Below are 17,527 nucleotides of genomic sequence, written 5' to 3' on the forward strand. Positions count from 1 at the left end.
GTTAATGAAAAATCCTCAGTGGGAAACCATTTCTGGACTAATTCTTCTATTCAATTTTGTAATTGTGCTTTCATTTAAAAAAAAATGTGGAGACCAGTAAGATGGCTCAGCAGATAAAGCTGCTTTCCACTAGGCCTGATAATCTGAGTTCAATCCTTGGGATCCACATAGGTGGGAGAGAAGCAACTCCTGCAGGTTTTCCTCTAACTTTCTCACCCGTGCTGTGGACATGCATGTGTGTACATGCATGCTTATGCAAACATACACACACACACACACACACAGAGAGAGAGAGAGAGAGAGAGAGAGAGAGAGAGAGAGAGAGAGAGAAATGTAATGAAAATTTTTACAGTAGTTGGTTACTTTGCTAACTAATCTTGATCTTTTTTGACATGTTTACAACAATTAGCATTTGTAGTGTTTCTGAAGTTTTTATTTTAATATCAAATGCACCTTCAGTTATTCCTACTGAGACTCATGGTTTTTGTTTCATCAAATTTTCACTTTCTTTTGACATCCTAGTATCTTTACAGGTATTTATTTTTATCAGTACTATGCATTTATTCATTAAAAAGGTCTGTAAATAAATAAATATAAATATGGCTCAGTTTAAACTATACTAAATGATGTTGTAAAACATAAATAAACGTTAGTCTCTTACTGCTTAGAGATTACCACTACTTTTGTGCTGAAGAAATTCATTTCAAAGTTTCTATATCTTCTTGGCAAAGTTCTGCTAAAAACAATATTTTATAGAATTAATATTTCAAAACATACATTTCCTACTTTATTAAAATAAACAACTAAAATAAACCTAGTTTATAAAAGACTTATTGATAAATTTCATATTGGAAGAAATCAACTTTGTACACAAATACAGTGCAGCTAAGATCAACAGTGGTTACACAGAGAAGAGATCCATTGTTGGGTTTCCAATTCAAAGGCAGAACTTATTCTGGGGTATTTATTTAAAAGGTATGTTATCCCTCAGGTCAAAGTCAACTTAGCAACTATGACACATCTTGGATTACCACTCATGCTTAGGGAAGGGTAACAAGAAAAAGAAAAAAACAGAGGAAGTTGTCTTTAACTGAACTCTAATGAAAATCCATACTGTCTCACTAATATTGGCACCAGGCAGATTTAACACCAGTAAATGAGGAGAATGTGCTGGAACAACAAAGCAACATAGGCAGGAGCAACTATGTGGGGATCTGACTGGGTAGGACTTCCATCAGGATCTTTGTTGTGTGTCGGTATGCTTTAACCTGCATCCTTATTTTTGCAACTTTTTCAACTATTACTCCAAGTTGCATAAGAAATGACATGAAAACATCATTTAGATAAGGAATATAAAATTGTTGGGTTGCTTTGGTAACCATGACTGCTACTCAACAGGAATATAAGAAACTTGTGGCTGGCTGCTGACCTTTGCAGCCCTTCACAAATGTGCCACCCCTTCAGCTCCACAAGCTGGGCAGCTCTGAAATCTCTGTTGTCTTCCTACAGCGCTAGTCATCATTTTTCTGACAGTGAGGACCAGTTTTGTTTTGAAGAGAAGGTAGAGATATTGTTACATGAAAAAGTAAAACCTTTATGGTTTTGCGTAAGTTAAGGCTACCTGACAGGACAAGGAGTCAGGGTTAGGCGCAATTATGTGGGCAGCACTTGAAAACTGAGGAATCCAAGTTAGACCTTACAGCTCAATTAGCTGTTATCCTTGTTTTCTCAATAATGCAAAATTAAATTTTTCTATGAAATTCTATTGCATTAAATAAAGTCATAAAAGTTACTTAGCAGAATCTGTAAATTAAATAGGAACATGTCTTATCTCAATATAATATGACTGTAGGCACCTGAGTGTTTGTCAAAAGTAGACAATAAGCTAAGGTTCACTATATTTTTTTTGGCAAAAAAGATTCATTGTGAAAGAAACAAATAACAAAAACATATACTTTCTGCATAAATTAACAACTAAAGGCTACCTTACAGCTATTTATGTATATATTTTTTCATTTTTTGTGATCCCTTTTAGTGGGAAACCCACAGTAAGACCCTAAATTTGGAAAAAGTTTAAAAATTTTGTGGTTATTAAATAAACACACCGTTTCTTTCCTCCAATTTGCCCTTCTTTAACACGACCATACACACATACATACACACAATCACACAGGAGCAGCACCAATATATCTACTCAACTACAATTTTCAAAAATTAAAGATACCAACAAAACTTGATTAAACCAATGAATCATATCTTTGCCTCTTTCTGTAGATTTTGTTAATAAATGTCCAGTGAAGAACTCTAGTTTTAAAAAAGCCATTAATGGAGTATGAATTAGAAAATAACCAGATGTTATTTTCTAATATTCATGTAGCAGCAAAACAGTTATTGTCAACATTCTAATGCACCTCATTTGTAATTCTTTGCAAGAAGGATCGTAATCTTGCCAGTTCCAGATTTTAAACTAAATTAAACCAAGCGAACTATGATTATTTAAAAACAAAGGAATTCTGCTTACAAAAATTATCTTTATAAACAAAACCATATAGCAAATAAAATATAAAGTATCAATGAAAAATATTGAAATCAACTTCTATGGCCAACTCTGAAAGATAAGGAAAGATGATTTTTACAATATATTTATTTTACACTGTCTTGGATCTCTTTTATGCTATGGAGGTAAAGTCAGCTGTCTGAGATACATATTTCTTACAAATTTCAAGAGAACTGTTGCCATTTGATTGCAGGTCATCTATGACTCAGAGAAGTCATAAACTGTTTAATCACATGAGGTTCAATGCATCATTTTATTCTTCTGAACTTTCTCTCCTCTTCAAAAATGATGGATTGTAATACATATGTACATTTAATCTCCACGAAGACACCTGCTAGATCGCGGGCAGAGTCCTCAGTGTGGCTATAAAACCTTCAGCCCAGATACTCATCCATGAGAGATGAAGACTAGGGATAAGGAGGCTTGGTGAGACAATGGAGAGGAGCACACTGTGAGCTGGAATGTGGCTGCTCCTCAGGGAGGGCAATGTCCAGACTGAAAATGAGAAAAAAGGCAGTTAGCAAAAACATACTGGTAAACAACCACATGTACTATGGTGGTCAGACAAATTACTGCACTATATATTTAAACACATGAACAAAAATTTTGTGAAGAAAATTGTTTAAATTCAAAGCATGCCAAGAAAAATTCATGTTTTAAAGCAAAGCATGAAAAAAAAGAAAAGAGAGAAAAGTAAAAATGTAAAGAGAAACTTTAGAAACTGATACATGAACTTGTCCCCCAACTCACGTATTCAATTTTTGCACAGTCTCCAACTACAAGATCTCTAGGTGACAATAAAGTGTCACTAGATCAGTCCCTTTCTAACTTTATTATAGGTACAAGTCACCCAAAGATCTTGGTAAAGGAGACACTGAGTTAGTAGGGCCAGGGCCAGTAACGGACTCTGGAGTCTGTATTTGCAATGTGCTTTCTGTGGTTCAGATGGTGCTAGCCAAAGGACAAAGATACTAAATACTAACATTTATAAGTATCTAGAGTTAACTATAGAGACTCCAAAAGACAATCAATTTGATTGTGAAGCTTAAGTTGTTCTTAGGGTTCTTCAACTTTGGTTTGGTGGTCTGAAAAAAAAAAACCTGACGACTTTTATGACATTTTACATTTGTTAAGTGAACGATGGGGTCTTCAACCGACAGGCCATCTCTGAGAGCCTCCAGCTGTAATGAACCTGATCTCAGACTCCTTAATGTCTTGTTGAATAATCTTGAAGAATAAAGTAGTAAAACCATTAGGTTCCCAAGGGTAAAACTACAAAAATACATTTGGGTGGAATGTAACTATCAACAGAGAGAGGGCACCATGGGGATTTTTTAAAATTAGAAAACAAGTTCTACTTCCCCATATATTATGAATTTTAGTATCGTAACTCATTTCTATTGGGGGTGTTGGTCATAACTATTCAAAGTTTATTGTTTATTTGATTAAATAATTTTAAAAACAATATTATTGATGGATTAATTAAAAATTGGATTAAACAAATATTTTGAAGCTTTGATATTGAAATTGTCAATCAGATGATCTGTTGAACATTCATATAAAATCATAATTAGGAAATATTTAGTGAGAAGTTACTTCCTTCCTGAACTCTTTGAACCAATGTAAATTTAGTTTAAAAGGAAACTGATGTCCTATACTGATTATGATGACCAATGGTACAAATTAGTTTGTATAGCACAAATAATAAAAATCCAGAGACTGAAATTGGGGTTCAAAGTGAAAACCAGAAAAACAAAGCAGCCAACCACTAGAGAAATCTTACCTCTACCAAGGCTGGGTGACCACAGACGAAAGAGACAAAGCCTCTCTCTCTCTCATTTGATATTCCTTTTAGTGCTGGAATTAAGGGTGCATGACTTCCTAATACTGGGATTAAAGGAGTAGGCCACCACCACCTGGATTTGTTTCTGCAGTGATCTTGTGAAGCCCAGGGTGACCTTGAACTCACAGAGATCCATCTGACTGTCTCCCAAATCCTGGGATAAAAGGTGCAGGTCACCATTGCCTGACCTCTAGTGGCTTTAGCTTTGCCTCTGGTCTTCAGGCAAAATTTATTTATCAAAAATACAAATAATATATCACTACAATTTTTCCTATTTTTTTCTTTTTGATGATGCTTGGGAAGGAACACAAGACTTCATACAGTTTAGGAAAACAGTCTATGATTAAGCCAAAGCTCTAGCCCATGTGTATCAAATGCAGCAAATACAAAATGGTGGAACAAGATCCAAGAAGGTAGTGTATGGTTAATCAGTTAATGATATAAGGAAAAAAGTCAATGCTGGGTAAGGTTATCCTTAAGCTTCCCAGTAGTCAATGGTTAAGGAAATAACGGATTAAAAATAAATCAGAGACTTTCCTCAGACCTTGTGGTCTTTTGTAAGTTAGAAATAATTTCTTTCTATGAAATTAACCTTGAAGTACAGCATAAGTTATAGCAAGTAGTATTATGGTAATCATGTTATGTAGGAAGACCTTGTAGGATACAGTACTCTTCTTCCTAGAATGTTTTTTGCATGGCTAAGCAAAGGAAAACAAAGCCCAAGCAGGGGATATAGTTCAGTTGGCCCAACATCTTGATGTGTCATTCATGATGACTTTATTCCTATTTCAAATTTGTTATAAAGTGAAAGCTAGTATCAGTATTTTAAGCTTGCATAAAATGTAGTAGCATCATGTGTTACTAATATCTATATATATATTAACCTATAGAAAACATTATTAACTGAAAAGTTAAAATATTTTAACATAAACATTTGACATATTATTACTTAGGGAATACCATGAATTCAGTTTCCATTTTGATGGCTAAATATCTTTAGAAGACCACTTGTTATTCAACCTTTACCATAAATAACTTTTCACTGGAAGAACATGGTAACAGAAAGCCCAACAACTCATTATTAAGACTTTTAAGGTATTAAATTGGACATATCTTCAGGAAGTTTGGCATATATTCAAAAAGGTTATTATTTTTCTTCATTTTTTCAAGGTAAACACAACTTAGTAGATGTGAAGACATGATAAATATTGCACATTTTTATATATTTAAATATTATGTCCAAGGCTATAACATCATTCCCCATTGCATCATTACAGATATCATTTTTAATAACTTAGAATAGAATCAGCCTGCAAATAGTTCAAAAATTGAATTATATTTATTGAAACATAACATACTGTGTTCTTACCTTATATTTAAATATTATTTTGAGGTGTTTTCCATTTTCATGACTTATATAGATTGTGGATGAGACTCCAAATAAAAACTTTAATTAATACCAAAACACAAAGTATATAGATGTTGGGCATGGTGGCATAAACCTGCAATTAAAGCTTTTTGGGAAGCTGGGACAAGAGGATCACTTGAAGCCCAGGAGTTCATGGAATTCAGGATAAACCTAGACAACATAGCAAGACTATTTCTCAAAACAAAACAAAGAAACTATATATGGAAAAGTTCTACATTTTCAGTGTAAGAACACTTTATTAAGAAATCATAAAAATTAAAAAAAGAAATCATATACCTTAAATGTTACATGAGCAGAACATGTGCCCAGCCCTGAATTTGACCCCCCAGAACTTAAAAAAAAGGTTACAGTTATATGAGTATATATATACACATAAACTGGAGAGAAGTAAAAAATAAAATTTTGTTTTTCAAATTGAGAAACAAAGAGAATACCTGATTAGAAATCACTCAACATTCCTTAGAAATTTTTCCCATGTTTCACTGAATATCCACTTTTCAATTCACAGAAACTGAGCCAGCATAGGTGACTTAAACAAGCTTTCTTTGTTCTGTCAACTACAGGAATATGACTGATTCCTTATCTGAGGTGCAGCTATGCTCCATGGTGGACAGGGATGGATGTTAAATCACTTGGCTCAGTTGTTCTGTCGGACTAACCCTGATTTTTCCCATTTAGAAGAGTATAATAACTGCTTAGCCTGTGGGGAATCAAACTAACAAACACGAAGAACTCAGTATGAGTTCTAATGTTGGTTGTGTGTCGCCTTTTCTGCCCAGAAAGAGTAAGATGGCAGTGTGGGACTGACTCATATCCTCTTGTAGCAGAAGTCACTCTGAAGGGGCGGGGGGTATCCTTCCAAATCTCTATATAGTAAGCATTTCTCTGTGTATACTACAGTGAGGAAGAGAAGAAGTCTGTTCTAGACATGCTACATCTATTTGAGTAGAAACTAGGAACATCTGCAATTCACTACGTTGCTTTTCTTTCCATAAATCACCCCCACAGACAAGAAGCACCAACATTCAGTAACCTCAGAAGAGAATGAATATATTTGCATTCCTGTCTCATAGAAATTATTAAAGCAATAATATTCCAACTCTTCTCAAGCTAACTGAATTGGTCACAAAACAAATAAGATTTTGTCCAGGGATGGTAGTGTACAGAAGTGTGAATTCTAACAGCAGACTGGACAGACATGCCAGGCCCTTTATCACTGACTTTTCCCAATGTCTGTTTTCATCCTTACCTCATAAGTAAAGAAAATATATAGCAACAGAAACAGCTTTTCAAATTACACATGCAGGCTTGTAAGAGATAGGATTACAAGCCAAAAGTTTGACTCTAAAGCTCATCCACTCACTCATGTAGTCAACATTTATGGAGCATCTGTACTGTGTCGACACTACCCTGGAGCCCCAAATAAAGGAGGTTGCTTTGAAGAGTGTACACTATAATAGGTTCAGACCTCATGTTCCCAATTACTATACTATAGAATCCCTCTCAGATCAACTTGAACATTTATACTAATATTTATACTAATATTCAGTTACTTACATAATTGAAATTATCCAAAATTGGCTATTGTTATAAATGTCATCAATACATTAGTAAACTGTTGTTTATCATGAAGAGCTGGAGAGATGGTTCAATAATTAAGACCATGTCATTTATTCTTGCAGAGGACCTGGGCTCAATACCCAGCACCCACATAGTGATTCACAGCAATCTGTAACTCTACTTCCAGGAGACCCAATGCCATCTTCTCTCCAAACACCAAACATGTATGTGGTGCACATACATACATGCAAGGAAAACATTCACACATAAAATAAACTAAATAAATCAAAAAATACAGAACATTTCTGAGATAAATGTAGGATCAGTCTTCTCTAAGAGAGATCAATCAGAAGACACTGTCTAGTTACTACTTAACAATGTACTTTGGGGGCTGGCAATGCAGCTCAGCAGTAGAGCTCTTAGCATAGCACATGTGAGACCCTAGGTTCAATCCACAATAGTGGGGGCAATGTTACACTTACCTAGGCAATGAACCACATCACATACTAGCTTTGGATTGGTCATTACCCAATTACCCTAAGGTATGACCATGCATGTCTGCTACTGACAGCTGCTTATCTCAGACACACACATGGACCTATGTTTGGGCTGGTCCTTGTTTGATACACACAAGCCTTCTGGTAGGAGAACACGAGATACATTATGTATATTAATAAGCAGGCTCTAAAATAAATAAATAGACTTCAGATTCAAAAGTTTAGTCCAACAGAAGTGAGGATGAAGGACACTATGGAGATGAGGAGGTTATGATGAGATGCTGCTGGGCTGTGGGGAGTCACTCAGGATAGAGGTAACTAGTAACTGTCTTGGAGTACTTTAAACTGGAATATGAATTGTCAGTAAACTTTCCAGTTCAGTGTCTGTCTACAAACATGACTTTGAAACACTTCATTTCAGAGAAAGGAAAAATAATCACTGCATATTTTTTTTGGAATTCAGATTTGAATTTTTCTCTCCTCTTTCCCCTTCCTTTCTTTTATAGATTTTGGAGACAGTGTTATTCTGTATCACAAGCTGGCATTGAATTCAATATATAACTTATGCTGATCTCAAACTAAGCCTTTTAACACAGCCTACAAAGTCTTTGGGTTACAGGTATGTACTATCACAAATAGCATTCTTTATCTTTTCAGTTCAGTTTTAACAATGGGACTAAGTAGACAGAAAATGGAAATCCTTTTATAAAGTGTCCTAGAATGGACATTAGATATTTTTCATATATAATTGCATACATTTTCACTGTTTGTTTGTCTGAGATGTATATTTGAAGGACAAAAAGATAAAAGCTTAACAATTACAGATTTGAGATTGGAGGCAATGAAGTACTGGAATAACCCACATATTTGCTCACAAGGAGGAAATGAAGCAGCCTTTATTCTACCAGCTAGTGGTTGATGACATAGCACTAATTCCTGTGCATGCTCATAGGTAATATGGACTTCAAGTAACAAGGGTATAGTCATGTAGTCAATTCATGAAAAAACATGCAATAACATAAAGATGCATAGGTAGCCTTGGGAAGGGGAGCTGACATGCAGCTAGTGGGAAAAGGAAGGACCTGAGAATTTACCTGACAGTTGGGTAGTCTTGCCTCCCAGCTAGTTGTGAGCACTGTGGCGGTACGGAGGCAGCAGGCTGCTGACAATCTACAAGAAACTAATAAATTAGACATGTATACAAAGAGATGACATACAGGTGTTAGCAACAGTAACTAAAATAGTTGCCTGAGATTTAGTGAGGAATGTGCACTTAGAAACATCTAGGTTAAGTATGTTTTCTTTGGGTATGGGTTTTCCTTGACTAATGTCAATAGAAAAGACAGATTTTTCCTTAATTAAATAAAATATTAGAAAATAACTAATGACATAAAATTAGTAGTAAGATTTTAAAAGTACTATGCCCTGTGTTCACTCATACTTGATGATTTGATGCCTTTAAAGTCAAAGAGTCAATCAATATAAAAAAAACTTCAGCTTGTGAACTTGAACATGATGCTGATTACTTGATCAGCACATAGATCTGCTGTTCAAATATGGAATATATTCAGGTAACAGATTTTACTGTCAGGGCATATAGAAATATTGTTAAACTCACAGATATTTTGAGAAAGTCAAACAATACTTTATTAACAGGATATTGACCAAGAAAATTATCTTTACGGTTTTCTGAAACTTGATTGCATTGAAAATAATTGTTAGCAGAAGTCTTAGGTGGTTCACTATATAAGAAAATTTTAGTAACATGGACTGATGAAGGAAAACAACCTTATAAATGGTACTCACTTTGTTTTGTTTTTGTTACTTTAAAGCCACATACTATAATTCATACTAGATTAACTACATGTTATAAGTTGTTAATGTGTTAATCATAAACTCCAAGAAAATAGGTATCTAAACCATCAAAAATCAGTCTGCTTTCTGGCACTGGATTCACAATATTAGAAATAATGCAAAAGGCTAGTTGAAAATGCATGCATAATATTTTTGTAAAAAAAAATCTGAAAAAAAGCAAAAATGAGAGTTGGACTTCAAAATTATTCTTGAAGCATTTTCTTTGGTGAACAGTTTAGACATGTAGAAAATATTAAAGCCAAGTCACCTCAAATTCTGGATTTACAGGGATTAGTTAAAACTCTACTGAGATTTATGTTTAAAAGCTCATATCTAAGTAGGGCGTGATGGTGCCTGCTTTTAAACCCAGCACTAAAGAGGCAGAGACAGGCGGATCTTTGTGAGTTCAAGGCCAGCCTGATATACAAGAGCTAGTTCAAGGTCAGCCAGAGCTGTTACACAGAGAAACCCTGTCTGGAAAAAAAAAGCTCATATCTAAGTTTTTGATATTCTAAAACCACTATATTCTATGTTATAACAAAATATATCAGAATTTGGTAATTTAGAATATCAAAATTCATAAAAGTGTTCTTATGTAAGACATTAGAAACACACAAACTTTCTAATGCAGTGTAGAAAGCAACACAAAGTAAGCTTGATTTGAGTTCTCTATAGCATCATTATTGAAGGGTCTGTTTTACACAATTATCTTTGTTACAGCTTAACTATTTATTATTAATAGGAATGAGGAAATCTGAATCTGTATTAACTGATATTTAGACTATCATACTTGGATTTTCCCCCATTCTCTCAGAACCAGAGGGGGTCCCCTTTTTGTTGTTTGACCAAGCTCCAATGGTTCTCTTTTACAAAAACTCAAGTCTCTAGAAATTAATTCCTTTTATATTTAAAATCTCTGTCTGCTCCTTTTGTCTCTTCCAAAAACTTTTTTATCTGTATTATAATTTGGACAAATTTAGATAGCTAATTGAATTTTAATTGAGCCATTAGATATTCAATTTTTAAGTTAACTAGGTGCATGCTGCCCTCCATTAAGTAAGTATGATGGATGGGAAAATTACCTGGACATATATTCTGTAATCTTTACACTTTATATTGTCAGCAAGGGATAAATAAAACACTTCTAAAATAGAGCCTTAGCTTTTGTTGAATGGCAATCCTTAGAATCAACTAAAGTATCAAAATTCTTACTTTTTCAAATCTTCTGTATACTAGAAATAATTGTTTTGCAATGCAGTTATGACTTAGCATGCACTGAAAATACCCTTTCTGGCAATATTTAGAATTAGAGGGTCAAGACCACAGTGCACTCCCCTACTAAGCTGTCTGATTTGGTAACTCCTTACATTTATAATGAACATCATGTTCTCTTTCCTTTTAAAAGATTTTTTTATTTTTATTTTATGTGCATGAGTGTTTGCCTACATGTATGTATATGTATCATATTAGTGCTGGTAGCAACAGGTCAGAAGAGGGTGCCAGATACCCTGGAACTGTAGTTACAGGTAACTGTAAACCATGTGGTACAACTGAATTTAGGTCCTCTCCAAGAGCAACAGAAACAACTGAGCCACCTCTCCAGTCCTATATTCTCTTTTAAAAATAAGTCACTTTGCTGGGCATGGTGGTATATGTCTTTAATCCTAGCACTTGGGAGGCAGAGGAAAGCAGATCTCAGTGTTCAAGGTCAGCCTGTTCTACACAGTGAGTTCCAGGCCAGCCAATGTTATATAATGAAATTCTGTCTAAAACACAATAGTAAATAAATAAAAATAAGTATAGGCATCATCTCTGGTTATTACTAACATTCCATGTTTTAAGAGCAAAAACAACAAATTCCAAATGTACAATCATAATGTAATGATGTGAATAAAACTTTAAAAGCTACATTTCTCTGACTCAACTGTCTCTAAAATCTCCCCTCTGAGTCCCCTGGGTCCACACCCCTCTAATTATGCCCACTTCAAGCCAGACTGAACCACAACATTTTAGCATGCACTCTGCAAAGCAAAGCATGTATGCTGGGAGATAGAAAAAAAATCCTTCTGAGGCTCCAGTTCCTGATCTTCAAGCTCTGACTATGATCTAGCCCAGACAGACTCTTGAGGGAACTGTAGCTGGATTTCATTATTTTTAAAGCATGAAAGATGACAATGATGTGGCTTGCAGAGCACCCACAGCTGATGTTGTCATTTATTAATCAAGATAGTCTCAATTATTAAATAAAAAATTACTAACTTTATGATGGAGACTGTTGGACAATGGGGACAAAAACACAAAGAAGATAAAATCTCTGCTTGATTGAGAAAAACAAACACATTCAGTGAGCACTTACAATAATGTGGTAAGGAGATGGCGAGGAGGAGGAAGATGCTAGCTACAGCATCTGGAACTCACTCATTGCTTACAATGTGTCAGGCACTGTGATCTTGGCTACTCTTAAATTTCTATCAGCAACCTCAAGAAAGCATTAGCATTATATAGTGAAAGAATACCATCATACAGTTGAGATACTGATTTGAAGAGAATCAAATACATCGAAATACAAAGGAAGATGAAGCATCCAAGAACAGGGATAATATTTTGTGTTCTTATTTTCTGTTAGATTTGGTTTGCTTGTTTGTTTGTTTTTATTTTGATGGTCGAAAACAGATTTCCCTGGTAGAGAGGAAGAAGTTTTGATTTATAGCTTTCTCTCAAGGTTCTACTAGTTTTAACATTTTAAACTGCAATTTAGAAAATTCATCAGTATACTAAAAATCAGTGCCTTAGGGAGTCCCAAAACCCAATGATGGCTGCATGGAATAGGTGAGGATGCCCTGAGTGGAACAAGTTAGGACACTAGGCTTTGACTCATCCGTCTGCCCACATGACAGCAATAGGTGTGATATGAAATTATAGAAGTAAAATCTGAGCTGTGAGTACACTGTCTGCCAGAATGAGGCTCTAGAAGTTTCCTTGGTTACCACATACTCTGTGAAAAGTACAGAGCAGTTCTCAATGACACACAGTCTTCTATAGCATGTCATGTTTTCAAAGTAGAACATCTAATGCACCCAGGCTTCTAGTGAAAAATGTATCTTCAATATATCTCTTGCACCATGAAACAAATCCAGTGACACTCAAGTTTCTGTGAAAACTATCTATGTTCTCAATACCAAATATTTCAAGCTCTTCCTATGAGACATGGTGCAATTTTTCTCACTCTCCTCTCATGTAACTCCCTCGCTCTACTCTAGAGTACATGGTCTAGTATGGAAACATCTTTCTAACCCTGAGGTGTATGAAAATTAAAACATATATAGTTAAAAGTATGGCAAGAGAAAAAATAGCACAGCCTACCTGTCTCATCTTAATTATCAAAATCCTATGAAAATAACAAAATCTGTATGACATTTAAAGCAACCATATCCACTGCTATTTCTTGCCAATCTTTCTTTTTTTACAGATTGTGCTAACAAGTCATGCCTATGAATATATGTTTAGAATGCCAAAGAAATATGGATGTATATATATATGTTATTAATAAAATTAAGGATACATATGTTCATAATTCCAGTGAAATAGTTTATGTAATTTATCTGTCGTTTGGGACTTAAACCCAGGGCCTTGTGCATGCTAAGCATGCATTCTACCACTGAGTTACAACTCCAACTCCTACTTTTAAATGTTTTACGTTTATCCCTAATGCATTTCACCTTTTCCTACTCAAAGAATCTTTTTGTGTTCTACTCTGTCACTTAATATACTAATCCCTATCCTATTTTTATGTATCAAGTAAAAATGTGGTAATCTGACTTTAATATCTGTATTTCATACTGGCAGCAACAGAGCTAGGTAGAGATAGATTTCATAAATTTTGATGGGTGATTTTAATTCTTTTTAACCAATTATGAATACAAAAGATTGTATGGCTAATTCTCTATCTGCCTTAATTTTTTAAACAGCTGGTTGTTTGTCAAGATTCAGATATACCACTTACCCTAGTTTTATACATGAGAATGAAGTTTAGTCAAGCAGAAGTCATTCAGAATGAACTAGACTTTAGCATTCACCACTGTATACTAAGCAGATGAACCCGTCCATTTCCCGAAATTTGCCAAAGATCAGGCTCAAGTTTGTGGACTGAAATTAGAAGAGCTTCTTTCTTCTGTATAAAATCTGTATTTCCACATTCTCTCTGTCACATTTAGGTGTTTATCTTACTGCTTTCACATTCTCTTTTTCTTTGGGCACTTATTTATTTATGTTGTATATGCACATGACTTTTTAGTGTCTTTCCTTCAGCAATAAAATTTAAGCAGAACAAAGATAGGTACCCTTCTTTTCACTACTCTTCTCATTCCTTTCAAGACAGTAACTTGCTCTGTGGCCCAATAGGCCTCAACTCATGATCCATCTGTCTCAGTCTCCTAAATGCTGGGATTAAAGATGTTGGCTGGGAGGAGGTGGAAATTTGTTTTTTTTTTCTTTATTCTTCTTTTATCAATAAAAAAATGTTATTAAAAAAAAAAAAGATGTTGCCTCTACCTCTGGCTTCTCTTTTCATGTTTTAAAAATAGCGATTTATATTATCAAAAATACACATGATAGGCAAGAGAAATAGGAGTTCATGGTTCAAAGAATATGCATGCCTGTTGGTAAGACATTTGGCTATTGCCCTTCTTAAACTGGCATAATATTTTTAAGACCATTGTAATAATAACTTAAATAAATACATCTGAACAATTTCTATCATAGAATGATACTGTTGCAATTTTCAAATAGATATCACTCTACCGAAATAATATTAATATTTCAGCAGATAGTCAATATTCAGTAACAGAGGATTAAATAATAATATAAAAAACAAGAATACATATGAGATATAGATATATGAGAGCTACTTGATAAAAGTCGATAGAGTTATTAATTATTTTTGATACTCCACAGTCAATGATCCAAGCATAGAGACAACTTATTTTTGTTTTCTTTTTTCTGCAAACCTGGACCTGATTTTGTTGACAGAAAAGAAACAAACACACAAAATGAAAGTAAAAAAACAAGAAAGATGAGACATAATAGTGACTTGAAATGTTTAGAACATGCTCTATATACATAAACAAGAAAAACAAGAAAGACGAGACATAATAGTGACTTGAAATGTTTAGAACATGCTCTATATACATAAACATGAACTAAATATCTTGCACACAAGGATCTCTGATCCTTATAAAAAAAAAGTCAAATAGATTTTAACTTTTGAAACAGGGTCCCATGATGGTCTTTAAGCTGGCATTTTCCTGTGTCAGCCTCCCAAGTAATATGAATACATCTAGACAGATTTAATTTTACTTAGAGTGAGGAAATAAGCGTGGAAAGGTAGAGAGTTTATGCCTGGTCACTTTCTGTGTGACTTTTATAAAAAACTAAAGTTTTTTTGTTTGTTTGTTTTTGCTTCGGCACAGAGCCACATACTTAGAGACACTGTGTTTGGTTTCATGCTCTGTGGATCAGTAGCCAAGAGGCAAAAGAAGTAATTTGACTATTCTGAGCATCAAATTTTAAGCCTTATTTACTCGCTAAGTGGAGACATTAAACAACAGTCTTGCAGGATTCCTATGAAAATCAAGCAAAAAAAATGTTTGTTAAAAAAACATGTAACCCAGAACCCATTGATTAGACAACATGACAAAGGGAAGAAAGGTCTGGCCATGACTGAGGTTTTCCACTTCAAGAAATAAGTAAAGGGACTAACTATGGTGAAACAAGAAAGGTAAAAAAAAAAAAATAATATAAAGAAGTTATTTCCAAAAGCCTTTGCTCCTATATATGTTCACCTGAAACATTTCTTCTTTCTCAGGCTGTTCAGAGCCATCCAGTTTGTGACAGCATTCTCAGCATCCTAGAAGGAAATACCTGACTTCTTTACACTCCATCAATGCTCATCCCCGTGAGGCTTTGTTGGTAACTTTCCTTGCAGAATGTCTAATCCCCTTCTAGTCAAAGGACACTGCCTTAAATTACTTATTTTTCCACAATAGTTTACAGAAGGAATTTTCAATATGATGTAAAATATTTACTAATGTACTGACTTCATTTCCCTTAAAAGATCTGTGAAAATTTTTCTTGTGTGTACTTTGTAAATATTTGACAGATTCATTTGAGAAAGTTTATGAATCACGCATTCCTGCCATCAAAATATGTTTCTAACAAAAGGAATAAGAAAGAGGGTACACTAGCTAATAAAGATCTTAAAGTAATGTAGTAATATTAATTTTTTTGTTAATTACCAAAGAGACTTTAAATCAGGAAAATAATTTTTAAATTATAATTTAAGATTTATCAATAACAGCAATTCTAAATTATTCCTCACTAAATCTATAAAGTTATTAATAGTATATTTGTGCACTAACAGAAAGAAACATCAAGTACACTACTTAAGTAGTCTTAAGGACTTCCAAGTACATCAAAAGAAATAACAGGCAAACATGAAAACACTTGAGACAGAAATGTTACAGAAGGAAAAATAATAGGACTTGATAGAAACACATAAACACTAATTGTAGTCAGTAAAATATTTACAGTAATGAGTTAATGTTACATCAATACTAATAAAAAGAGGTAACTGTGAGCCACATTTGATGTTATAAAAAAATCAAACACATAGAGCTGGCTATCTCACCCCTTTTTGCCAATTATATCACATATCCTAGAAACACTTTAGTTTCCCTGAAAGTAGTCACTGATAAAATGATAGTATAATTTCCAATCTCTGGGGTATAATCTGCTAATTTATAGCACCGGACATTCAGTGTTCAACACAGTAAACTCCATTATATCTTAATATCCTTGATAGTCTAAAAGTTATTAAGCATTAAAATTCTTCAAAGGACAAAACTATACAACTGTTGAAATATTCAAAAATCCTGATAAATTTCAGGCAAAAATAACAAACTTTTAAAAAGCATCTGGTTTTGCCTTCCCAATGACAATGGCATACAAGTTTATCACAGGCTGATAAGTATTAAAACTGTTTGCTAAGTATAGAAGAATTATTGTTTATAGATTAGACAAAAACTTCCATGAGACTTGTCACATATGATGTCATATGGTTAGTCAATAAAACAAAACAATGTTTATAAAAAATTAATTTTATACAAATCTTATAAAAGAGAAATAAATTGTCTGCACCTTTTTTCTCCTGAACAACTTAGGAATAAATCATGAGAATGACAGAGATGGATGATAAAGGTAGAGAGAGTATTATCTACAGTGGCACCAAGAGGTAAAAGGACACTGTGTTGCCAGATTCTCACACCAATTAAACACATCACCCTTTGTTTAGAAATAACTTTCTCAAAAGCCAGGCAAGCTAGCAGAGTTAATTCAAGATAAAAAGGCAGATAATCATTAGTAAAGAAAGTTAATTAACATGCATCAAATCTAGACCATCATTTTATGTCCTAATTCATCACTAATGACAAAGAGAAATAAGTTAAACAAATTGTACCCAGGAATTCACTAAAAAGTTCAGTTATAAAAATAGATCTCACATGAAAATATTCATGAGATAACACTCAATGAAATGTGTTTGATTTTCTCATTTAATAATTTTCTTCAGTTTTTAATCATTGCAGAAAAATAGCACTGGAGAATATTCTGAGAAGTTTGGACATCCATTTCTGCAATTCAATGTATCTCAAAATTAAAGACTTTCCCAATATCAGCTGTTTCTTGGTTTGGTTTGTTGTGGGGTTTTTTTAGTTCTGTTTTTTTTTTCTTAT

At 33.9% G+C, this 17,527-nt stretch overlaps 1 protein-coding gene and 1 long non-coding RNA gene across 6 annotated transcripts in view; one reads left to right on the forward strand and one right to left on the reverse strand.

The window, feature by feature from the left end:
• Positions 1 to 251: 251 nt before the first annotated feature.
• Bicd1 (BICD cargo adaptor 1) overlaps positions 252 to 17,527 on the reverse strand; it is a 138,286-nt gene continuing 121,010 nt past the window's right edge. For 2 of the 5 annotated variants that reach the window (XR_012911545.1, XM_075982199.1), the window contains exons 9-10: positions 8,981 to 9,056; positions 1,909 to 3,052 (exon numbers count right to left, since the gene is read on the reverse strand). Coding sequence is in view for 4 of the 5 variants with exons in the window: in XM_075982199.1 (XP_075838314.1) it covers positions 2,965 to 3,052; positions 8,981 to 9,056 (164 nt within the window). In the remaining variant the exon portion in view is untranslated. Of the gene's footprint in view, positions 3,053 to 8,980; positions 9,057 to 17,527 lie in introns of all 5 variants that reach the window. The other 3 variants (XM_075982197.1, XM_075982198.1, XM_075982200.1) reach the window with 3 other exon arrangements.
• LOC142855795 (uncharacterized) lies at positions 8,124 to 15,685 on the forward strand. Its single transcript, XR_012911546.1, has 3 exons — positions 8,124 to 8,200; positions 8,393 to 8,505; positions 15,604 to 15,685. It is a non-coding gene; the product is annotated as an uncharacterized LOC142855795 (long non-coding RNA).

The sequence above is a fragment of the Microtus pennsylvanicus genome, chromosome 8, assembly GCF_037038515.1.
Source record: "Microtus pennsylvanicus isolate mMicPen1 chromosome 8, mMicPen1.hap1, whole genome shotgun sequence".
NCBI lineage: Eukaryota > Metazoa > Chordata > Mammalia > Rodentia > Cricetidae > Microtus > Microtus pennsylvanicus.